General features: G+C 30.2%; 2 protein-coding genes across 2 annotated transcripts; one reads left to right on the forward strand and one right to left on the reverse strand.

Annotated features, from left to right (window-relative positions):
- Positions 1-12,601: 12,601 nt before the first annotated feature.
- On the forward strand, positions 12,602-13,737 carry LOC105774144 (strigolactone esterase D14). The gene is made up of 2 exons (XM_012596520.2): positions 12,602-13,006; positions 13,201-13,737. The coding sequence occupies exons 1-2, from the start codon at positions 12,636-12,638 to the stop codon at positions 13,628-13,630; spliced, it is 801 nt and encodes a 266-aa protein (XP_012451974.1). The 5' UTR covers positions 12,602-12,635; the 3' UTR covers positions 13,631-13,737.
- Positions 13,738-21,343: 7,606 nt separating this feature from the next.
- Positions 21,344-23,554, reverse strand: LOC105774085 (U-box domain-containing protein 4). The gene is made up of 2 exons (XM_012596427.2): positions 22,429-23,554; positions 21,344-21,589 (listed from the first exon to the last, which is right to left on the reverse strand). Exons 1-2 carry the CDS (start codon positions 23,410-23,412, stop codon positions 21,518-21,520), a joined length of 1,056 nt encoding a protein of 351 aa, XP_012451881.1. The 5' UTR covers positions 23,413-23,554; the 3' UTR covers positions 21,344-21,517.
- Positions 23,555-26,760: the final 3,206 nt, after the last annotated feature.

Genomic DNA, 26,760 nt, shown 5'->3' on the forward strand with positions numbered 1-26,760 from the left:
TTCGATGGCCAATGTGACCTTCAAGATCTGGTCAAAACTTTTGGGGCCAGATTTTGGGGTGTTACACAAACGGTGTGATAGAGTATTGATTCAGACAAACAATTTGGAGGTTTTTCAGGAAACTCAGGAAGCATTTTCAAAGACACCACATTCAGCACTAGTCAGACATCTTCAACAACTCTTGTTGGAAATAGGCCTTTGGGAATTTGAACATATTCCTAGAGAATAGAACGTAGAAGGAGATGGTATCGCTAATCTGGCTTTCAACAGGAAAGAATGGCTACAACTGTTTGCAGAGAGTCCACTAAATATTACTAGTTAATAGTGTTTACTTTTATCTATTTGTTTTACATAAAAAAAAACGTAAGTCATTCAAATCAACTTACCTTAATTATCCCGGTTGGATTGAGCAATAAAACGTTCGGAAAAAAATTAAGGTCAAAGTTGAAATATAAATTTTATAGGGATCAATGAAATTTTACCATTATATTAACTTGTAATTTTTCAAATTTTAAAGAAATTAAATCTAGAATTTTACCTTTTTGGGGAGAGGGAACGATCGTGCATGCTACCTATTTTCACGAGTTCAAATTTTATGAACGAAAAAGTTAATATGGAAAGAAATTTATCCCGTTTAAAAATTCAACTCAATTTAATTCCAAATTTAATCGGAATTTGATACTAAAAAATAAAAAGAAAAGAAATCCACCTACCTTATCCAACTAAGAAGACATACCGACTCTAATATCCATAAGAGACCCAGCCACAAGTCGTATGCCACAAAAGTTGAAATCTTAGACCATATCTACACACATAAGTACCTTTTTTTTTTAATTTATTCATTATTTTTTTATAAAATTAATCTGTATTAACCTAAATAATTAATCCAAGATCAATTTAAAAGAAAATCAATACAAATCAGGCATCTTTCGTTTTATGTATATTTATCATCTATCTTTGTTAATGGAAATGGACCAGAAAGATTGAAAAGAGTGGGCATCACAAGAAGAAAGCGATGATTACAGAGGAAGTGGATGATTATGTCCAACACGTGTTCTTTTAATAGTAAAATCTACTCAGCAATGATAAAAGAAATTGAAATCTTTAACTTTCCAACACATTACCGATTGAGTCTTAATTTAATTGGTATTAGTATAATTTTCAGCGTATTGAAATATAATATATATGCTCCTATGTAAGGGTTGAAGAGGGGCTATGAATAGTTTTAAGCTTTGTATAAAAATAATAGATATTATAATATTTATGATATTACCGTAACTTTTTTAAATCCTCAAATTGACATCCTCTTAATTGGTGTAATAACAACGATATCAACTGAACTAAAATTTATTCGAAAATTCATTAAAATTTCACATAATATTTTGCATAAATTAATCATTTCAAGAACAAAGAAAGTTCCATTATCCATATACTTTATAATAGGTAGGTTGGATGATTTTTTTTCCAAAGAGAAACACTCATTTTGATTCTCAAACATGTGGATCACATTAATTTGTCTCTCCTTTTTTTTTTAATTAAAGTATTGGATGATGGGGTGACTTTCACCTAAAGAATCAGCAAAATTCCAATGGTGATTAGACATGATATGAATTAAGTGACTCTTTATTCTGTTAAATGCTCTATTTTAGAAACACCCTACAACCTTGGGTTTTCTTTGATCTTTTTTATTATGCAAACTAAAAAGAAAAATGCTATTAAAAAATAATATTATGTGGACTCTTTGCAAATAGTTGTAGTCCTTCACTCCTGTTGAAAGTTAATTTAGTGATATCGTCAGTTTTTATGTTCTTTTCTCTAAAAATATGTTCAAATTTTTACTTATCTATTTCCGACAACATCTGATAAATACTAAATAAGATATCTTTACAAATACTTCCTGAATGTCCCAAGGTTTAATGTAAATGCATGTTATTTCCCCATTCCCCACATTTGTCATTCAACAACCACCACCAAAAGTATTTCCTCTACAATCTTGTCCCATTGTTTATCTAGAAGAGGTTGGATATGAGTAGCAAAGAAAAGAAGAATTAAAAGCATCAATAAGTAAAGGGATAATTCTGATTTGAATTCGAAAATTTAATATAATGATTTTTTTTACATAACAAATTTTTATGCACATCTCGTCCGTTTTGTTATTTCTTTCATTAGCGGTCTATTCTGGTCGAGTCCTTGCTCATCATTAGTAAAATATCATTATAAGCTTGCATTCTCTGATATGCTGTTCCCTCATAAATATGAGGAGTTGTCTAAAGATAAAAATTTGTGCTTGCATCTTCAAATTCTCCCTCAAACATTTGTAAATAAATTACATTTCTCCACTTCAGTGTTGGGCCACAATTGCGCCTTAAAGATAAAAAAGATCCGAATCTAAAATAATTTAAACTTAAAAAATTGATTCGACATAAAAGAATTTAACTTTTTTAGTACTTAAAAATTCATTTAATCTAAAGTCAGTCCAACTAATCCAATTGGCAAATCTAGATAAATCCTTTAATCTTCTTTGAATTAACTCATTAAACCAATAAAATACCCCAAGAATGCACCATCTTTCACTCTCTCAACGTCAATTTTTTTGCAGCATGCTTAGTGTTTACTGTTTAGGCATTCATAGGAAGAGGGCCCCAATTGCACTAAATTTTCTGCAAACTATTCTAACTTTATGTCCTAGCATGCTTTTTATTTTTCGCTAATGGAAATTGAGAAGCCTACTTGTTTTTTAGGCTAAGCTTTGCCTCCAATGAGATATGATAAGGTTAGGTTCATCCTGTTTTTGATGCTCATTTCTTTTGTCCCAATCCTTAGGTTCTATCATAGTGATGGAAATTACAATATCTATTGCCTATGGGACAAATCGAAATGTCTTGTTATCTGTACATCAATAACCCCCATTACACTAGTTTGCATGTTTACATCATTCATGTTATAGAGCAAAAAGAATAAGTCGTAAAAGCAAAATTAAGCTGGAATTCACAATACAGTCCCCTCCATTCATCCTGGTCCTTATTGATCCAATTAACACACTAGTTAAGAGTAGTATCCCATAAAAAATCACTGAGAAAGTGGATGAAAAACTTGCTATATATACAATGTTTTTAATAATCGGATCCAAGGTTGAATTCGTTATATCATTGATTTTTATTCACTCAATTTAATAGTTGGTCCAACGATAATTAAATAAATAATTAAAAATTCATATAAATTATAAAATATTAAAATTATAAAACTGATTAATCGCCAAATTTTATCTTAAATTTTGAATTTTTACTAATTCTGAATGGTTCGCTCAAAAATGAATTTAACTTCTATGTTTGAACCAATACACTGACTAATTTCTAACATGATTGACTAAATTGGTTCAAATAACACTGATTAAAGACAAATCATTTATCAAAATAACAGCCTCAACCTTGAAAGAAGGCTTGCCCACTTAGGGAATTGTCACAAAAATCCAGCCAAAATCAATTGAGACCTTTGTCACATTCATTATGACTTGGCATGCATCATAAGGGGATCCTGCCACCGATTAACTACAATATAAACTTGTATTTGTTATACATTACAATTATTTGACTCAAGTCTTTTATCAAAAAATTGTCTCGAATTTGAAAGAATGTTCGACTAATTAAGGGTTTGCCCACTTAAAAATTGTAACAAAAATTTATTGAAATCCTCTCCGATACATCCATCATATCCTAACGTATATTGTAAGAGATTTTACCATATATCCTAAAAAAGATAAAACATATCTTAACACGACATCCTCACTAAACCCTACTTAACAAAATGAGTGCTTGTAAGGGGTCGAGGACAGGCCTAACACCGAATCCACCACCTATATAAAACTCCCTCGTCCTCAAAATAGGCAATCAAGACACTCCAATCAAAAAACGGGGATCTCTTTGTTCTCTAACCTCTTCCTACGGTTCTCAGCACTAGGATAAGAACCACTCCAAGTCACCTAACCTCAAACCTTGTATCCACACTATTCCTACAACAATCTAGTTCCTCAGTGCTTGTAATGATGCCATGGTCCTTTTGTTTTACCTTTTTCTCGAAAGCGCCATCAGTGGGGAAGACCAAGATAAATTTATAGGGGTTTGTAAAGATGAACAAGTAAATGCTGAAGCAAAGCTTTTTAAAGATGGAAGATAAAGCAGTTTCTTATGCTTTTGAAGACAAATATTGGGTAAAAGAGGAACAAAACTTTTTTAAAAGAGATGCATTGAAGAAAATAATAGTGTTTTCAACTGTGTGGCCAATGAGTTGGATGGGGCTATACAAGGAAAAAGATGGACAATGCAGTAAGTTTTTTGTTGGTGAAAGGTACACCTGTATATTGAATCAGATTCCAACTATGTGACCTTACAATGGGAGTCTGCTCATTTTCCATGTATAACATTCATTGCCCAACTTAATAAAGCCAAGCAATTAATTCTCCTATCACATAATCTGGTGATACTGGTAAGAATATTAAGTTAGGGTTATCAATTCTGACAAACATTGAAACTCGAGCTGAAAGTCAACTTGATTTCATCCTACAGCAAAATAATCTAATAGAACTTAAAATATTTAAAAAACAATCAAAACCTAAAATGATTTAAACTTGAAATAATCTAAACTATAATCCGGAGCGGAAGGAAGGGGCAGGCAATTGCCTTGGACACCCTAAAAATAAAAATTTCTTTATATAATCCTTTTAGGTTTTAGGAAATCACAAGTTTATATAATGATAAAATTATACTTTTACCCTAAATTTTTTATTTATTCATTTCTGGCTACTAAAACAATTTCTTCCCTTCACCGACTGTAATAATCTGAAATTTTTAAATTCAATTTAATTTAATGTAAACAGACCAAACAAAAATCAACTTCATCAAAACCAATGAGTTGTGGTACGATATTTTGGGTAAAAAAATCTCTCCAATCCCTCTAAATTTCAAAGTTGGACAAATTGGTCTCTATTCACAGCAATTTAACTCTTGTCAATTTCGAACATGAGAAACTAAAGGCAATTACTTACAACGTTAATGTTTTTCATCAATTGTACATGATTTTGATTGGTATAATAACAAATTTAGCCCTCAAAGTTTACACATTCTGTCAATTTGGTCCCAATTTAACAAATTTATCCCGCAATATTTTTGTAAATGTGTTGAGGCTGAATTTGTTTAATTTTGTAAAATTAAGGTCAAAATGAAAAAATATATAAACGTAGAAGGCTAAATTTGTTATTATATCAATCAAAATTATGTACAATTAATGGAAGACATTACCGCCGTGATTAATTGTCCTTAGTTATTCACTTTCGAAATTGACAAAGACTAAATTACTTAAGTGTTTTTAGAAAGATCAATTTACTCAATTCCAAAATTGAGTGAAACTGAAAAACTCATTTTACCGAGATTGTGTATTAAGAACTTTTTAGTACGGATTCTTATTATATATATTTCAACAGATTCATAATTTTATCATACAACAGATTCATATTATATTTGATGTTATATTCAAGCTGAATTTTGAATTATATTTGGTGTTAAATTAATCTAATGATTCTTCTTCCTTATATTGTCACCTCTATAATTGGAGGTCTAAAACACATAGATTGATAGATATTATTAAAACATTTCAAAAATATACTTCATTTTAGGTTGAATTTATAGGCATGCAGGAGATAACTTAATATTATAATTTTCTAATTTTAATTTTAATTTTAATTTAGTGTTTTTATTTTAAATAAACCTAATTGTCATGTGGCATTTTTCATTGGCCAAAGTTGCCTAACAATTTATTTTAACGTTTGTTACAAAATAAAGCAAAAATAGATAGAAATTGATACTTTGGGTACCAAATTGGGAAAAAAAGAGTTTCGATACCAAAATGGGAAAATGGGTATACTTCAGGGGCTAACTCATAAAATAAGCATATTTAATTGCCTAAATAGTAAGTAAATAACAATGGTCTTTAAATTTTGAAGGGGCCTAGCCTCTTGCCTGCCCCTCAACTATGCCCCTGAACTCGAGCTTTAATATCCAAGTCCAAATTCAACATGATTTGACCCGTTTTCAAGTTCATAATATGTTGTTTTTTATTATATAAAAAATAGATACATTATATTATGATGTAAGTTTTAAAAATATATATGTTAAAATGTTTATGTTTAGAAATTTAATAAAAGAACATATATGTAATGGCAGTAAATTATGTATACATATATAATTACTAAATATTAAATAAAAATAATTATAATTTAAGAATAAAAAATAACAATGGGTCTAAATAAGATTGAGTTTGTCATTTAAAAATATGAGCAAACTTGGACAGTAGTTGAGACTCATATTTTTTATTAGACCAAGTTTAAGCAACTATATATAATATTGATATCATACATAAGTCCAACCCAACCCATAAACACCACTACTTCTCACTATTGAATGCGGATAAGTTTTTGGTACAATCCTAGAACAAATGGTACAAAAACTATCCCATTGAACTATTTATCGGTTGAAGTGGAACTACGAATGCACATTCACTCTTTAATATGTAGTGGTTGTATTTTGCGTTATTATTCACAAATTTCATCGATTTTGTTTTTCTCTCCAAATGGACATTTCTATTCTCTTTTGATGGTTAAAACCCTTAAAAACTTAAATAGCAACTTTTTTTTGTCTTTTTTCATTATTTTGACCTACTGTCAGTCAGTCTTAGGGTTGATTAACGACCACCTTCTTCTCCCCTTTTCTTCTCATTTTTCATTTTCTTTCTCTCGTTTTTTTTCTCTCATTTTCTCCTATTACCGTCGAGTTGTCGTCGATGCCAATGCCATTGTCATCTTCTCACCAACTACAACTCCTTTTTCCCATCTCCTCAAAATACCTCTACTCTTGTTCCTTATTGCTCTTTTCTCCTCCTATTGTCGAGTTTTCGTCAATGCTCGTGCCACTGACACCTTCAGAAAGGGTTTTCTTTCTTTTACATTTGACAAGAAGAAAAAGATGAATGAAAAATGATATTTTTACCTTATTTTAACTTATATAGTTAGATTAGGGATAATTAACTTAATTAATTTAAACTAATCATGCTTTAATTAACTTTAAACTAATCTTAATTAACATAAGTAAGAGATGTCATCATAAGCCACTAAATCCTATTGAAAAGTGGTTAATTTACTATTTTTAGCTTTTAGCTAATTGCAATTTAAGTCCTTATATCTTTGGCCAATTAAAACCTATAACGATAAGACTTTTACAATTTAGTCCATGTACCTTAATTAAGCAATTAATAGATAAAATTGAACAAAAAAATGGTTTTGAAACTGCCTTTTTTGGTACCACTGAAAATCAGGTTGTTACAAACTCACTCGTTTTGTCTATGTTTGACTAAAAGGATTCAATGCATTCTAAAACTTTAGAGTAAGCTTCGAGAATGACAAGATTGTCAAAAATGGTTACAACACACCAATTCGTGTTCTTAGTCCTTGTGGTTGGCATTTGATTATGTGCCTTTGACAATCGTGATATGGCTTGTATTTGTGACAATAACATTTTCTCCAACATCTTATGCTTGGTCCAAATATGTTTTTAGTGTAACTTGACTTTTGTCAAGTGTTTGTTCAACTTTATTTGATTTATATTTTCAATGTAATTATAAATCAATGAAAATCATGTTGAATAAAAATAATATTGAAATGAACAAGTGACTCGCTTGATTTAAGGAAACCCTTTTACTCTTTTGAACTACTTTTAAGGCTACCCATCTAGTGTAACACCCTTAACCCTTATCCGTCGCTTAAATAGGGTTACGGAGCATTACTAGACTTTTTTAGATCAAATACGAACATTTCGTATCATTTAACCTACATATCAAAAACTAATCATAAATCATTCATATTTTCCCTTGTATGAGCCCTGAGCCCCAAAATACACATTAGAAACAAATCGGGACTAAACCAAAAACTCAGAGAATTTTTCGTAAAACTTTAAAATTTTTCTAATGTGCAAGGAACACACACCCGTGTGGCCAGGCCATGTGAATATTTTGAGCATTCTGTTTCTCAATTTTAAAAATGCAGGGGACACACGGCCAAACCACACGCCCATGTGCTAGGCCATGTGTCACACACAGCTGAGACACACGCTCGTGTCTCTGCCCATGTGGACGAAAATAGCCATTTCAAGGCCACATTTCTCACCCATTTTGATTTCAACCTAGACACAATATTTTAACACATCAATAAATCCCAAACCAGCAATCAAAACAAGCCAAAATCATGTTTTTTTAAACATAACATCATATATATATACCCAAATACCTAAACTTAACTATTTAATCCATCTAACTAGTCTACTAAAGTTAACCACAAATTGAATACAATAAACCTATATCATTCACATCAACATCACCAATATATCTCATTTCCAACCCAACATATATATAAGCAAAATTATAATTATTAAAATTTACACAAGACAAACTTTGATTAAATCCACACAAACCCTATACATGCCATATAAACCATATTGAACGTTTCAAAAACTACCGGAATAAGATGGATAGTGTGACTTGATGCGCTGATCCGATATTCCAACCTCTTAAAAATCTACAAAGATATTAAACAACTCGAGTAAGCTTAATGAAGCTTAGTAAGTTTGATGGGTTAAACATAAATCTTACCAAACCTACAATAACACATCAATTAAATAAATTCATTCAATGTAAACTCCCTGCCAATCACAACTTCAATCAATGAATACACTTATTTTTTATCAATACCAATAACAAACAATATGTTTTTCAATTTCAATTACATATTCACTTACCAAGTTTTCCCAAATCAATGAACGACTTATGGATAAGAGTACATCGTTTTCAGAAGCCCGAAGGCTTAATAGAACCTCATGAGAGCTAAACAGAAACCCATAAGGGTTGAACGGAAGCTCGTAAAAGCTGAACGGAAACCCATAAGGGTTAAACAGAAGCACATTAGAGCTGAACGAAACTCATATGAGTTAAACAGAAGCTCGTGAGAGCTAAATAGAAAGAAACACAAAAGTTCGCAACAAATGCTGAACCTTTGTTTACTTGGGTAATTTGCCACATTTTCCTCCAATGTTTTCAATTCATCGAGTGCCGAATATACTCAAATCCAGCGTTCCAATCGTTTCGAACATTCAATTTAAATTCATAACTTTAACAAAATTTCACTTTCAACAATAGACATGAACAAATACATAATACCATTCATCAATTTAATATATATATTAATATGTTAAAATTTAACCATACGAACTTACCTGGATTAAATTGTAATATTTGCAGAAGTTCAATAACTATTCTACTAATTTTCCTTTTTCACGAGTATCTACGGGTTCTTGATCTAAAATATAAAATTACTCATACATTAGCATATATTTCAGTTCCAATTCATTTCATAATTAATACCCTTCAATTTTAAAATTTACACAATTACCTCAAAATTTTACAACTTTTGCAATTTAATCCCTTAACTAGTTAATCTATCAAATGAACTAGTTTTTCTCAATTAATAATTTATTTAAATATTATAGGATATCATACAGCCCTTGATAAAACATAAATTTAATACCTAACCCTAATACTTTAACTTTTCACAATTTAGTCCTAAAATCAACATTTAACAAAATCACTTTATACAATCATCATATAACATAATTAAAGCTCTAAATCCATGTTTATTCATCTAAAACATCCTATATTCATCAATGGTAACTTCCAAAATTTTCAATAAAATAAAAAACTAAAGCAAGACTTAGGTGGACCTAATTGTAAAAGTCTCAAAAACATAAAATGGCAAGAAAATGGCAAGAATTAAACTCAATTAAAGTAAAAATATAAAATCAGCTTAAGGAGCTCTCCTATTTTTGTTTTTGGCTGAGAATTGAAGAAGAATTTGTCTAGAAACCTTTAAAATTTCAATTTGTAGTTTTAATTTTGCTTTATTTACTATTTTGCCATTAAATGACTATTTTTATTATTATTTTCACTACTAATGCCGCCTTAGCCATTTCATTTTGGATTATTTACTCTTTAAGTCCTCCTATTTACCATTTAATCCATTTAACAACTATTTCTTTTAAGTAGCAAGTTTTATACCTTTTTCAATTTAGTCCTTTTAATTAATTAACTATCAAAATGTTAAATTTTTCTAACAAAACTTTAATAATACCTTAATGACACTCTATAAATATTTATAAAATATTTATGACTCAATTTATAGAATCGAGGTCTCGATACCTCATTTTCTAAACCACTTGACCTAATAAATTCTTATAAAACACAAATTACTAATTCAAAAAATCTTTCTAAAACCACATTTGACTCATACATACTAAATATTAAAATTTACGAGCTTACTCATTGGATTTGGTGGTCTCGAACCACTGTTTCCGACACCACTAGAAATCAGGATGTTACATTTAGTCACTTAACCTGGAACATACAAGAACTCTAAAAAAAAAAAAGTCAAGTGATGAAACCATGGTCGTTTATATTGTATCAATAATAGTTTTATAGGTTGGTATATATTTTTTCTATCTTAAACCAATATCAAACAACTTAAGTTTCATCTTCGTCAAAATCAATATGTTTAAGCTATTTTGTCGTATTTCAATTCGTTTTAATCAAGAGTAAATATACCAATGCATCACCAACCTATACCAACTTAGCTTGGTCCATTGGAAATTATGCTAATATTCGTTGTTGAAAAGATTCATGGATCCCAGATATTGGTCATTTAATTTCGCAAATTCCCTACTATGCTATTCTTGATTTGGATTGCACTCTAAGGGATTTGGTCAAGTTTGATAGTACTTGGAATTTGGATCTGTTTCGTATATGGTTGTCTGAAGAAGTGATTAATCGTATTGTTAGCCTCCCTCTTTCTCATCCTGATTCGAGGTCGGATAGGGTGATTTGGGCTCATTTGGCTTTAGGTTTCTTTTCAGTACGTAGTGCATAATGGTCTTTAAAAGAAGGAACGTGGAATCTTGAGAATAATTTTGGAAGAATTCATGGAAGTACTAGGGTTCACAAAGAGTGAGATTTTTCCTTTGGTTGGCATCTAAGCAAAGACTTCTAACGAATTCAAAGCGTACATGACGGGGGATTGGATATAACTGTTCTTGTCCTATATGTGGGTATGGAATTGAAGATAGTATTCATGTGCTCCGAGATTGTCTGGTAGCAAAGGAAGTGTGGATGCATGTGATTCCAATGGAGCATCAACAAAGGTTCTTTTCTGATACTTTTCAGGTTTGGTTATCTTATAACCTTTGTTGTCATATAAGGTTGCAAGATCGTGGCATTACATGGTCGTGTCTTTTTGGATTAATCGCTTGGCGTATCTGGAAGAATAGAAATCCTTTCATCTTTCAAAATGTTACTTGGTCAGCAATTGAAATTGTTGAAGTCTCTATTAGTTGGGCTCAATAATTTGAATTACATCACAGTGGTCACAAGAATAATACTCTTAGTTTAGGATATAACTCTCATGCTGATGGTACGTAGGTCCATTTATTCATTTATGGCGTAGTGGCCAAAGCTACATGAAATGCTTCTATTGGAGGTGTGTTGTAGGATCAGCTTGGAAATTAGATTTTGGGATTTAATCGTTATTAGGGTAAATGTACGCATTTTGAGGCTGAAATATAGGGTATCCTGGATGTGTTTCTCGTTCTGTTAAATAAAAGGTATAGACGGGCCACAATTCAGACTAATAATCCTGATATGGTTCAGGCTTTGAGTGATATTAGATTGGAGGATTTAGGTATCATTGTGGTTAGAATGGTCCAGTGAGTTATGAGATCTGAAGCACAATGGCGGATCATATATGTACCTAGAGAACACAACATAATTACAGATTGGTCGGCTAAACTTAGTCTAATGTGGAAGTCAAGTTTACAGGTTTTTGATATGGCTCTTAATGAAATCTTAGAGGTCTTACAATAAGACAAAACGAATGTTATTTTTAAGCAATTGGTTTGATGTAATTTATCTTTTGATTTTGTTAGAAAAAAACTAATTTTTATAATTGTAACTTAACCAATTTTCACTATTACATTTCAAAATGAAGTAATTATTAGATTAAGCATTAAATCCAATTATTAGTTTTAAAATTGAGTTTAATTATGAATTTCATATAAATATAGTTATGGCTATGTAATTGAGGTTATAACTAGAAATCAAACTATAAAAACAATTTAACCGATAAATTTAAAACGGTACACTAAAATATAATTTTATTAATATATTCATCGATACGATACTAACAACCAGATATTGTACAATGAACTTCAACTTCCAAACTCTACCCAAAATTCGCAAACCCAAATTCATTCAAACTCAATTTGATTAAAAAAACCAAAATTAAGAAAAAACCTACCAAAAACAACTTCACCAAACAAAACATTTGAGTTGTATGGCATGCCCCATCAATACACTTATATCAGATAAGACCACCATCACTATCAAAGTCATTAACCCTTCCACCAATGGCAAAAACCAATATAAATAAATGTCTAAACCAGTAAAAAACAATCAAACAAACCCTACACAACCCCAACCCCCCCCCCCCAATAAACATGGCAAACACCCTTTTAGAAGCTTTGAACGTGCGAGTTGTCGGCTCCGGCGACAGAATCCTTGTCTTGGCTCACGGTTTCGGTACGGACCAATCGGTTTGGCAACGGATTCTCCCATTTTTCACACCTAATTATCGTGTAATCCTATACGACCTCGTTTGTGCCGGCAGCGTCAACCCCGATTACTTCGATTCCACTAGGTACGACACTCTCGATGCTTTCGTCGACGATTTGCTTAATATTCTTAAAGCTCTCGGCGTTCACCGTTGCGCTTACGTCGGCCACTCCGTCTCCGCCATGATCGGTATCTTGGCTTCCATTCGCTGCCCTCAACTCTTCTCCAAACTCATCCTCATCGGCGCTTCTCCCAGGTAAAACGGAAGAAAAAAATTGGCCTTTGTGGTTCACCGGTGAAATATGTTAAAATTTAAATTTTCAAAATTTCAGGACTAAAATTAGACCTAATAATAAAGGATTGAATTAAATCAAAAAGACTAAATTTAAAGTTTTAGCACAACACAAGGACTAAAATTAGAGTTACCGAAATGAAATTTATGGTTTCCAGGTTTCTCAATGACGAAAATTACCACGGAGGGTTCGAGCTAGGCGAGATTGAGGAAGTATTTTCAGCAATGGAAGCCAACTACGAAGCTTGGGTCAACGGGTTTGCCCCAGTGTTGGTGGGGGCCGATGTGCCGACAGCGGTTCGAGAGTTCAGCCGGACACTTTTCAACATGAGACCGGACATATCATTGTTCGTTTCAAGGACGATATTCAACAGTGATCTGAGAGGGGAACTCGGGAAAGTGAGAGTGCCGTGTTGCGTGATCCAGACGGCGAAAGATGTGTCGGTTCCGGCATCGGTGGCGGAGTATTTAAAGACCCGTCTTGGGGGACGAACCACGGTGGAGATTTTGAGAACAGAAGGCCATTTACCGCACTTGACTGCGCCGGTGTTGCTTGCTCAAGTGCTTCGGCGAGCCCTTCCGCGGTGAGTTTTCTAGTGTTTTTTTTACTTTAACAATGCCAATGGGACCCAATGGGTCGGATTTTTATCTTGGAACGTAATATCTATGTTGAAAAATAAAATCTAATTTCTTAATTTTCTCCTAATTTTCTCTTAAAATGAAAAAAAAAGAAAAAAAAAAGAGATATCAATTGAGGATAAATGTAAATTTTAAGGGTCAATTTACTAATTAACCCATTTGAATTTTTCAATTTTATCTCATTTTAAGTTATTGTGATTTTGTGTTTAAGTAGTTTTAAGTTTGAGTCATTTAGATTATATTTTAGTTGAATTGAGTATAGTCAAATTCGCATCGGGTTTGATTGTTTTGATTGATGTGTATCATTCCAGTAATAAATCGGTACAATCAACTTTATATTTTAGATAATATATAGAAAATATATAAAATTTCTAGCTTTTATTATTATGGTAATAATAAATCATAAATTTGTATTTTTTTTATATATACGTAAATTTGTGGACGTTAAGGTCCTTCGGATTTTTTAAATATTATTATTTTATCATGATATTTTTTCCTCCCATAGGATTAGGATAAGAATACCCCCACGTGATTGTGACGTGACGAGAGGATGCTTTTCGCTATAAGAATAGGACTATATTACGAATTGTCTCGATATATTAGATCAAAATTAAAAAGTTATTTATTTTATTATTAAAAATTATGTTGTTAATAGAATAATTAAATAATTACACATGTAATATATTACGAATGTCTCATTTTAATAAGTAAATACTAAATTTTAGTAGTAAAATAATTGAAATTTTAACAGATGAATCAATTTATTTTTGATCTAATATATAAGACTAATTTATCTATTTTTAACAAATAAAGTAAAATATAATTCGACTTTTGATACAAAAATCTACTATTTCTAGTTTTTTCCTTTAATTTAATCTTGAAATTTGAAGTATGTTTCTATTTATTTTCTTTATTTTCATAACTGTTAATAATATTATATAAATTCAAGTGTTTTTTATTTTACAAGTATTTTTAAAAAATTGTCACGTGCCTAATTTTTTAACATTTTATTATATTTTCTCTCATTTAAATATAAGGGTTAATGTATTATTTGGAACTTGAACTTGATAATTGTTTTCACGTTGGGGTTTTAATTTTTCTTTTGTCTAACTTAATCCTTGAACTTGGCAATTGTTCTCACATTAGAGTTTGATTTTTTTTGTCCAAATTAGCCCCTAAACTTGACAATTAATCCTATATTAGGGCTTGAACTTCTTTTTATCCAAGTTAATCCATGCTATTTCCTTAAAAAAAGTTTGACCAAAATAAGTTCAGATCCAAATATGAGAGCAATTGTCAAGTTCAGGGACTAACTTGGATAAAAAAAATTCAAGTCCTAATGTGGGGGCGATTACCAAATCCAGAGACTAACTTAGAGAAAAAAATTCATACCTCGGTATAGAAACAATTAACAAATTAAAGCCCTAAACAATGCATTAACCCTAGATATAACTATAAGAATATGCAAATATTTGTATAAACATAATTTATAATGGATGTACCGTGAATTTTTTTCGAAACAATTTGAGTTAAATGAAATTTGAATCGAGTTTAATCGAGTGAAATTGTTCAAAGTTAAATTAAAATATAAACATTTCAAATTAAAATATTGTTACAATATAATTAATTCCATGTCATAGCACATAAAATTAAAACTATATATATTTAAAAACTATTTCATAGCAAAACAAGAGGAAAAAAAGATAGTTTAATATAATAAACTTAAATTGGTAATTTACTTGTTTAGGTCCTCAAATTCACCATCTTAGAAAATTTTAAAAATATTATGAAATATTGGAATTTTCAGGGATTAAAATACTAATATGTTATTCAAATTATTTGGATTGTAAAATTTAACTCTACTCAAAATTTGAAAAATTAAATTATTTATTCGAATTTAGTCGAAAAAATCAAATAGAAAATAATAATTATAAAATGTAAATATTTGTTGAAAGGCTTTTGTATAACTACGTGGCGGCCTCATGGGCCGTGATAGCAACAAAATTCCACCACAGCCCAGAAGATATTTTGTGGAACTAATTTGGCATTTGAACGGATATTTGAGACATCAACATTGAAAGGTAGAGATCGAATTTGGTTGGATTCGATCCGATTTGATTCGATTTTTTTTTAATTTTTAGATAGTTAATGATAATTCGGTTTTATTTAGTTTTCGATTTCGTTATTTTATAAATAAGGTTTTCTTTCAAGATAAAATTGTTTAAAATTTGTATTACTTAAAAAATAGTACTGATAATTTTTTACAAAAGTATTTTAAGCCATGTCATTATCTACTTTAACAATTAGGTTAGTTTTTCGTCGGCGTTGTAGTTGAAAAGTGCTTTTTAAATTGTTATTAGAAAAAGTGTTGTGAAAAATATGGTTTAATAATTTTAAAAGTTCGGCAATGTTGCCAAAAATTGCAATTGAAGGTTAAAATGACCTTTTTTAACATGATAATTGTTATACCACTTTTCCGACTTGGACGCGTAGCAACATGAGAAGCGATTAGAGAGGCACCCACGGGTGGCCCTCCACCTTATATCGTTTAGATGATTACTTAGTGACCAACCACCCGTATGCTTCGTATCACACATGAGAGGAATCATCCATCCTTAACCATCCGATTGGACCCTCTGATAGGTCACCCATTATTAACGAGTGTGTTTTCCTCAAGAGGAGACCACTCGAGAACCACCGCTTACCCATTAATACCCCAAGATACAACATAGAAGGGGGTTCCTCTTCTTTCCCAACGAACCCTAAGAGGCTGAGCTCTCATCCCTCTCCTTTTCATTCTCCTACTTTTTTGGTTCTCTGCCCAACAAGGGTGAACATGCCTTACTTACACCACCACCTTCTCGTCCCATGTTGATACCTTGTATCAACAATAGTGGAAAGTAAAAAAACTAGTTAAGTTTTATGATATTTAAATAATTTAATATAATGATACATGAAATATAAATTTTAAATACCTTTTATGTAATTAATATAAATTATTTACAAAATTAATGCTACATAAAATATTTTAAAATTTTAAATATAATAAACAATAGTTAAATAATTTAATATAATGATACATAAATTATACATTAATCTAATTTTATATACCTTTTAAATAGTTAATATCAAGGAGGGTCTATTTACATTAGTGTAAAGCATTTCTATTTTACTTCCTTTTGCAACTTTTTTATATGATTGATCTGTAACAATCCAAATTGTTGAATTTATCAAGATATTCGCACTTGTCATGCAAGTAAATTTTTAATCAATCCGATATTTCTATCATATTGGTCTAAAATATTGTTTATATGAATATATGTTTAACAGTTGATTTTTAACTATTCATGCATGAATGATATGAATGATATCACGATTGAACTGTTAAGATATTAATCGTATAAAATTTTACGAAACAAGTGCAAAACCAATTTAATTTTACATCTATGAAAATCTCTCCCTAATTCTATATTATTTGTTGTAAGCTAAATAAAAATTAGGGTTTATCAGTTAAAATTAATTTTTGATATAAAATTGCTAAATTATGTTAACATGGGTATAGCTCGTGCCTTTTTTAGTGCTAATTTGTTAAACAATTTAACCAATATTTTCTCTTTTTTGGTAAATGAATCTTGTAATTATATTTTTTATGGGAAGGGTTTCATGTAAAATTACTTTTTACATTGGTGTAAACAAGGATTTTGGCCATCCTTAACAACATGGTAAAATTACTTTTAGCCCTTCAAAAATTAAAAACATTCAATTAAAATATTTTAACCTTTAATTAAATGGAATAATTAATTACATTTTAATCCTTAAAGAAGATTATTTTAACATAAATATTATAAACAATTTTTTACTTCACCCCTAAATTATGTATTTAATGTCTAAACCAAATTGTGTTTTTTTCATATATTAGTAATGAAAAATAAAACAAATTAGAACCTCTAAGTTAAAAAAAAAATAGAATTGTGTTTGAGATATTATATTAAAATCCAATGGTTGGTTTGTTAATCCATGATTATTTGATTCAAAATAACTATAAACATACCCATGATGGTTAGCTCAATGGGAGTGGGTCGAATTTTGGGTCAACTTTAGAACGGGATTCAAATCTTAAAGAGTTCTATTAGAGAGAGATCATACCATTTACCACTCCAAATCGCAAGAGCATAGACTTCCTAGTCTAGCCTTTTTAAACAAAACAAAAAGAATATATAAAAATTGTCAAAAAGTACGGGTACTTTTTGATGGACTGTAAAGTTAAAAACAACGGTGTTTATGAGATTAATTATTGTAGCTGTGAAATAAAAGATTTCACCGCACCACAATCACCACCCATCCAAAAGTAGCCTAGAGAATAACCCAAAGCAATCCTCATTCATTTTCTGAATTTCTCTAATGTGGAGTAGTGTGGGATTAAGCAAATGAAAGAAAAAAAAAAGTTGTTGATCACCAACAACATGCTTTTCTAATCACAACATTAAATCCTTTTGATTACCTTATTTAAGGATTAAAAAATATTTAAGAGTGGACATTGTTAAAGACTCTTGGTGGAGGTTGCAGATCTGGATTAGGTTGTAATATCTTCTTTAATTAGTGAGAGATAATTTAAGATATATATGTGAAAAAACCCAAACTCATATGCATAAGGATTAGAGATTATTGTAATGGAAGATGTACACTTTTTCATCATATTACAAAGGTCTACATGCAAAGTATGGTACCCAAACTACTCATTGGAGTAGGGCTAAATAGTTTTAGCAATTTTGAATTTAAAACTTGACTATTTTTCTGCATAGGAGAAGAGGATGATAATAATAGGTTTGAATTCTGATTTTTGAAGATTTTGATAACATCTCGATACTGCACGATTTGATTATAAAATATCAATAATTTAAATTCAATTTGATAATAATTTGAAACTGAATTCGACATGAAAATAATCCAAACTAAAATTATCTAGATAAAAAATGGCTATGAAGCAATTATAACCAGATCATAACTTAAGGCAAACTTGAATAACTCGAACTCAAAATGACTCAAAGCTAAAGTAGTCGAACCCCAATCAATAATTGTCAATCCTCTGTATAACAATAACCCTCTATAACAACCTAACTTTTTATGTATTATTTTTACACTGTATAACAACTTTTCATCTATAACAGCAACAATTATAAAGTACAAAGTATACTCTTTATTAAAGTAAATTCTCTATATTATTTCAATACCTTCGTGTCTCAAGATTTAGTAAAATTAGTTCTATACCTAAGTGAAATAAAAATAATAAATTTTAGTTAATATATTATTTCAATAAAATATTTAAATTTTATATAAAACATATTAATATCCAATACCTCCAAAATAGTAACAACATTAACAATAAAACAATAGTTATACAATATCCAAACAATAATAACAAAATAGTAAAATGGTAGCAAAACAACGAGAAAACAACAAGAAAATAACAATTTTTTTTTTGTCTTTTTGTTAATTCAAGTCGGGCCAAGCCCAAGCGAAAAAAGATTTTACCCAAGACCCAATTTGTTTTTTAAACGGACTTTTTTATTTTTTACTAAAGTCCATTTTTAAAGTTTATATTTTTACCCAAACCCTCATACTTTTTAAACAGAACTTCAAACCGACTGAATGAACTAAAATATGAAAAGTTCTAGTAAAGATGAATGGAATTAATGTCTTTGAGTAGAAAAAAAGAAGAAGAAAAAAGAGCATTACCCACATATATGAACTTTCTTACTCAAAAAAGGAAGCATCTAATATATATATATATATATATATAGTTAATAATTCTTTTTGAAATTAACCAAATATTATATAATATTGGAGCTTAACCATACACCATACGGAAATTGGAAAGTGATATAACGTCGAATAAAGAGAGAAAACAACAAATCATTACAAAGCTCTTCTAAAAAGAAATAATAATAAAAAGTGAATAAAACCAGATATTAGGTTTCGTCTTATAAATAATCACCACCATTTTTTTTGTTGGTTTGTTTCTGCTCCACAAATTTGGTTTAAGAAAAAGAAAATTGATAAACTTAAAAAGCTACTGGACCAAGCTAGTGATCGTGTGAGATTTTGACACGTAGAAAGAGGATAAGATGGTTAAAATAATTTTAGTTAACACCAATAATGAATGTGGGCCCCCCTTCCTTATTTCGTCCTCATGCACGAGTTTCTCGTGGATTTCCTTTCAAATATTTTAACTATAATATATACTCCCTCTAACATGATTATTTTAATTTAGTATAATTTGATTTATTATTTTTATAATATTATTTATTTATACTTTCTTCTCTGATTTTCTACTCGTCAGAGAATATTGATCTATCATACCGATTATTGAATAGTCTAGTGACTTAAATAAAAACTTTTGAATAGTTTAGTGACTTAAACAAAATCTTTCGAATAATTCAGTGATCATTCTATAACATTTTGGAGTTGAATAACCAAAACGTAAACTTTTCGAATAGTTTAGTAACACTGGATGTAGTTTACCCAGTTGTTTGTTAAATAGTTCTAAACTTTTGGCAACATATAAATTTATTATAGTTTACCCAGTTGTTTGCTAATTTTTCATATGACCTAGATAATGTGATCGATTAATGATCACGACGAATGATATTATAAATCCAGTCCTACTAATAATTTTATAAAAATAAAAAGATTGAATAAGACCATATTAGAGTAAAGAGATTACTTTATATAAAATATGCACTTAATTAGACCATGCAATGTTACCAAACAAAGCAAAAGTACCACTAAAACAAAGAACCCACAATTCCGGACAACAAATGACATTTGTTTATTCCACTTTAATGCTTCCTTAAACTTATAGTTTAAGAAAGAAAAGACAAAATAATAGCATATCTAACTATTTGATATCTTATGTTTATATCTTAAAATAATAAATTTGTAGTTTAATCTCTCTAAAACTCTAAAATTACAAATAATTTGTATAAAAGTATAATTAAATTTTGCTTTTCAAAACTTTATTATTCAATTTTAACACATTTTCATAAAAAAATAATTTCAGTATAAAACACATTTAAGATATCATGAGCTGATCGAAGATTAAATCAATTAGTAAAAACTTAAAACCATCATTTAAGAAATAATAAATATTATCTTGGTTTTTTTCACATTTTATCTAAAATTTTAAATAAAACAATTAAAAATACAACTAAATCTATGAATCGAACCCGAAATTGAAGAAATTTTGTATACAAAACCTTTAACCGCAATATATAGTTCATTCAATATATAAAATCAAATAAGTTAGTGTCACTCTTAACTAAGTCACAAACTCAATTATGAAGTTATAAAATATCTCTTTTAAAATATAATTAATATTATTATAATGACAATTTTTCTTTTCTTATTTTTATATCATTTTAAAATAAAGAATTATAAATCATAAATCCAAATATTAACATTAAAATACAAGTTTATTATCACTTAATTGACTCATTATTGAATAAATTTTATGATAAGTGTGATAAAATCTAATATGAAAATTTTAGATATATACACATTCATGATGTGATATAATACATAATATAGTATAAAATAAAATACTGTATAACCCAAACGACTAATATATACTTCATAAAGTATGCGAAAAAGGACAAACCAAAATCCAGAAATCAATCTGCTCCTCATAAGTCTCACATCATTTTCATATCAAGATAGATTTTATATAAAGATATTTACATTTTTTATTCACATTTTTTTATCTCATAAAATCTCTATTTCAGTTTTTTTTTTAAATAATTACAATCATTTATGTGATGTAAGGAAAGATTTTTATGCTTACAGATCTGAGGGACTGGCAGCGGCGTTGGCGGACCTCGGTTGTCGGAGCAGCTCTATCAATTTCTCTGCCTGTACAAAATAAATGTCCAAATTAATAAATGAATCATGAGAAATAAAACGACAACGAAATAATTCTATTCATTTTCGACACAATAATACAAAACAGTAGTAGCCTTTCATGATGAAAACATAAGAAAAGGAAATTTCAACAAACTGATTGGAAAATATTTAAATTTGAAAAGACAGTTTAGCCTCTTTTGCGACTTGGCGCGTTCGTGGACATAGTCATTTTGTTGGTTTCTATATGGGTTTTCTTTAAATTTTTTTAATTAACCAAAATGGAAGGAGAAATTTCTGCGACTGGCGTTTGTGATTCCGCGACTACTTTTCCCCCCCAAAAATAGCCATGCCACGTCAGCCAACAATGACTAACCAACCGGAGTTTTTCTTCCTCTCTCAGAGCTTAGCAACAGTACATGAAAATAATAATAATAATAATTTATGGTTTAAATTAATAATTGTATGAACACTCGCTATGCGAGTAAAAATGAAAATAATATATTTTAAAAGAAACTAATAATTATTAATAAAGAAAATAAAAAATACATGAATGGTTATTGATAAAAGATTTTTTTTTGACGATTAATTGATAAAAGAATTTTTTTTGAACCAAATTAATTGATAAAAGAATTGTATGAGAGAAAGAGGGACGTGGTTTCTATTTAAAAAAATTAAAATTACTTATTTAATTTTATTAATATGTTGAGGTAACTCTATTTTTCTTATTAATATTTAAAAAAATTAAATAAAATAGAATTTGATTTTATTTGTATTTTTCTTAACTGAAATCCAATATTTTAAGTTAGCATAGAAATATATGGTTGATATTACCGTTACTAGTAACTTACCTTTTGCTTGGCGCGATTGGTGCCTGACTGAGACAAAGCGACTAAGGGAGGAATCGCTCCTTCGCGGGCCACCTTAGTACGGTACACCACACTATCTTCACAAATCTGCAACAAGATTGCGGCGGCGATTTCCTTTTGTCTTTGTGATCCAACTTCAATGATTTCAACCAAAACGGGAATCCCTCCTTCATCAACTAATGCCGTTTTGGCTTCCGGTACTGATACCAGCACGCTCAAAACGAAAGCCGATTTGTCAACCATGTTGGAACCGAAATCCGCCATTAATTCCACTAGCGGTTTCATGATTCCAGCTTCAACGGCCTTGATCTTGTTCTCTTTAACCGTACATAATGAATACAGAGCCGTTGATGCGTCTTTTTTGCCGCGAATTCCACCGTTTTCGAGAAGGTTAACCAAAAGTGGAATCGCTCCTGACCGTCCGATTGCAACCTTGTTTTCTTCCACTTGTGACAACCGAAGCAAAGCACAAGCCGCGTTTTCCTTCGACGTTGAAGTTCCCGTTCTCAAAGCTCTAACCAGTGGCTTAATCGCTCCAGATGAAGCTATAAGTTCTTTATTCTCGTCGCATAAAGACAGATTCAAAATCGCCGTCACGCCGTTTTCTTGAAGGTAAGGATCGGTTGATGTGATTAACGAAATCAACGGTTTGATCGCACCGGCTTTAGCGATCTTGATTCGATTCTCCGGTTTGTTCTTCGCCAACAATCTAAGCTCTAAAGCCGCGTTCTTTTGCTCATCAATCGAACAGGAGCCGAGATCCGATACGAGTTGCCGTATAAATTCATCGGAGTTATCAGAATTAGTACAAGCGAGAAATAACCTCCGGCTTTGCGATGACGCCGTGGAGAACTCACCGGATCTGTCGCTGTTACAATCACTAAAAGCAGAAGAATCATCGTTGATACTCAAATCATTAAAGCTCCTCCCCATAAACTTGTAATTCACTGCATTCTCTGTCTCCATATCCAAAACCAGCACGCCGTCACTGCATCAAAAATCTCACCGGATATTTTTGAAATCGGGTGACCCGGATCCGAATGTGAAGGCAATTTTCGGGTTACTTGAGAAGGGCTAAAAATTTAGTGATTATGGTAGCGAATATAAAGGGTGGAGTGCAAAAGACAAAAGGGCGCTACACCTGGACGCTTACAATGGGTTTTGGGTTGACACGTGCAGGGTTTTGACCGTACCAAAAACTTTTTACGCCATGGGTTGAGCACGTGCGAATGGTCTGTCCCTTTAAGCGCGTGCGTAGAAGGTTCGCCATTCGATAAACGCCTCTTTTTTTTTTTTTTTTTACCGAAGACGCAGCCCCCCTTGGTTCCCTTCTCTATCATCAATTAAACTCCCCCTGGTTCATTGGGAAAAAGAAAATGATATATCAAACAACTCCCCACGGTTTTGAAAGTTTAATAAATGTTTTCAAAATGGTTTAATTGATTTGATTCATTCGATTACTTTAATCAAATAAATTATTTTAAAAAATTAATTTATTTAGTATTTAATTTATCTAACTCTTTATTTCGGATCAGTACATTGACTGATTCTTAGTTCAATCCGATTCGAAAATAGTGAATTTAATTGATAGAGAGATAAATATGGATAATTTATGATAATTGAATTTAAGTTTTAAATTTTATAAGTAATTTGCTGAATTTTAAAAAGATATAATGGTAAATTTATCCTTCAACGTTTATATTTCTTTATCAATCTGGCCGTTTTTTTTTTTAACTAAATTTGACGACCAACCTAAAAAAACATGTCAAATTGTAATTTTTAACTAAAATACTGACTAAAACGTTAAATTTTAAATAACTTACATGGCAATTTGCGTTTGATTTGTTTTTTTATAATTTATATGATTCTTTTATAATTTTTTTTGAATTTTGAATTTTTTTCATTTTATAATTTTAAATCATTTGTTAACATGACATATAAGACAAATAGTGTTATGTCAGTATAAAGTACATGTAGACTACCATGCGGGTTATCCCACCAAAATAGTTGAAAATTTAATATTTTAGACCGTGTTGTTGTTAAAAAAAAAGTGGTTTCACTCTTTTTGAAAGGATAATGGGCAAATCTAGCTCAAAAAATGAAAAAAAAAGCTAAAAGAAAAATATATAAAAGTTGAGGGTTAAAAATTTTCATTATGACTTTAAAAAATAATTTCAAATTTTATAGCTTCGTGTTTGAAATACAGGTGTAATTCAGAAGAACCCCACATCACATTGATAAGTCTTTTAGATTTGTTTATTAGCCATAATATGTTATTTAACTTGCAAGAACTAGCAGAAAGGAACGAATCACGACTTCTTCATTCATTCAAGTAGTTGTTGCTTCCTATTTTCTCTCAAATTAGTTGAGTACTAACTTGTTTTTCTTACCATGTTCTATTCTATGATAGAGAAGTGTTTGTCGAATCTTAGAGAATATGTTGTGGGCGAATTATTGTTAAGGACGGTGTTATAGATGCCTCAAGAAATGATTCCTATTTCCTTATATATTCTTCTATTGTGTTCAGCCTTTTAGGCTAAGCCCTTCGCTAATATCTCTAGGATTTAAATCTTCGATGGGAAGCAAAAATTTGTCATTCAAAAGTGGTATAGGTGAGAGATAACCGACAACAACTACATAAAAGTGCAAATGAATGAATACCACAAATTGTTGGAAGACCTCAAGTTTGAAAGTATTACCCTATAAGAAGAATTTGTTGCTAAGTTGTTTATTGAAAAGTTGCCACAATCATGGAACGACTACAAGTAGCAATTTAAGTACACAAAGCACAAGCAACTCCCTCTTATAGACTTAATCACTCGTATCATATCATCAAGGACACCAACTAAAAAGAGGCAAAAAGAGGTATGGAAAAACATGATTTCAAACGCAGAACACAAACCATTATCTTCAAGAAAAAAAGAAGAAGGAAATTACTCATTTGTGGCGAACTAAGCCATCATGCACATTAATGCAGACACCAGAAAAGGAGAAATGATTATCCTACCAAGCTAAATCTCTATTTGATTGAAGCAAATGACATGATTGTTGCAATCATTTCTTGAGTCAATATTATGACTCCAAAGTCACAAGGCAAGTTTGTGGCAATTAAAATGCATTTGTGTCCTACTACCAAGTGTAGGAAGGAGAAGAAACTATTTGTCTTGAAGATTCATGAATTACAAATGTGCTTGAAAAATGTAAAGTTATGCTCAAACTTACATCTAGAAATACCTTAACCTTAATTGATGTGCTTTATGTTCTAATATTCGAACTAATTTAGTTTTTGTTAGACTATTAGGAAAAGTTTGGGTAAAAGTAATACTTTTTTATGAGTAAGAGTTGTCGTAACCATGGACTCTTTGTTCTGAATGCTTCAGAAATAATTAATCAATTACTACCAAGCTAGTCATTGATTGCTTACTTCAATGAAAGGGAAGGTGTAATACATGAAATAACTTCACCTCATCCACTTGAATCAAATAGTGTAGTTGAAAGGAAAAATAAGGCATTAAAGGATATGAAAATTTGAATGTTTGTTAGTTCTATTTCTCCCGAAAATATCTGGGCAGAAGCTATATTATCTACACGTCACTTGCAAAATCGAATTTCTTATAAGAAAACTGGTAAGACAACTTATGAATTGTGGAAGAGTTACTCTCCTAATCGAAAAAATTTTAAAAAGGGGAGGTCTTGCTAAAGTTATGCTACATAAACCTAAGAAAAGAAAAATAGGTTTACTCTTGGAAATAGGTTTGCTAAATAGAATTTCTTTTTTCTATGCTCCTTTTTGGAAATAAACTACTAAAATAGATTTTAATTCTATTTTTCAAAATAACACTTGAAAATGAGTTGATTTACCCTTTGGAGCAAAATTTATCAGTTGTAAATGGATTTCTAAATAAAACTTAAACTTTACGTTTTATTGAAAAATATAAAGCTAGACTAATTGAAAAAGTTTTACTCAAAAACAAAACATATACTTTTCAATTCTTATATGGCTTAAAACAAGCGCCCAAAATGTGACATAAGAAATTTAATCAAGCGCCGAAATAATAATCTCTTCTATTAAAATAGATGATGTATTTAGTCAAAATTTGATGACAATAATGGTGTGATCATATATTTGTACGTTGATGAATGCTTTTTTTTTTAAGTGTGTCCTTACTTATAATTTTCACACATATTTTAGGAAGCGTGATAGAAAAATATTATCAGAAGAGTATTATGTTGAGAAACTTTTAAAGAAATTCGAATACTATCAAAGGCTTATTTTTGTACTTTTGTAAATGTGAAGTCCTTATATAATTATTT

The sequence above is a fragment of the Gossypium raimondii genome, chromosome 6 (assembly GCF_025698545.1).
Source record: "Gossypium raimondii isolate GPD5lz chromosome 6, ASM2569854v1, whole genome shotgun sequence".
NCBI classification, from domain to species: Eukaryota; Viridiplantae; Streptophyta; class Magnoliopsida; order Malvales; family Malvaceae; genus Gossypium; species Gossypium raimondii.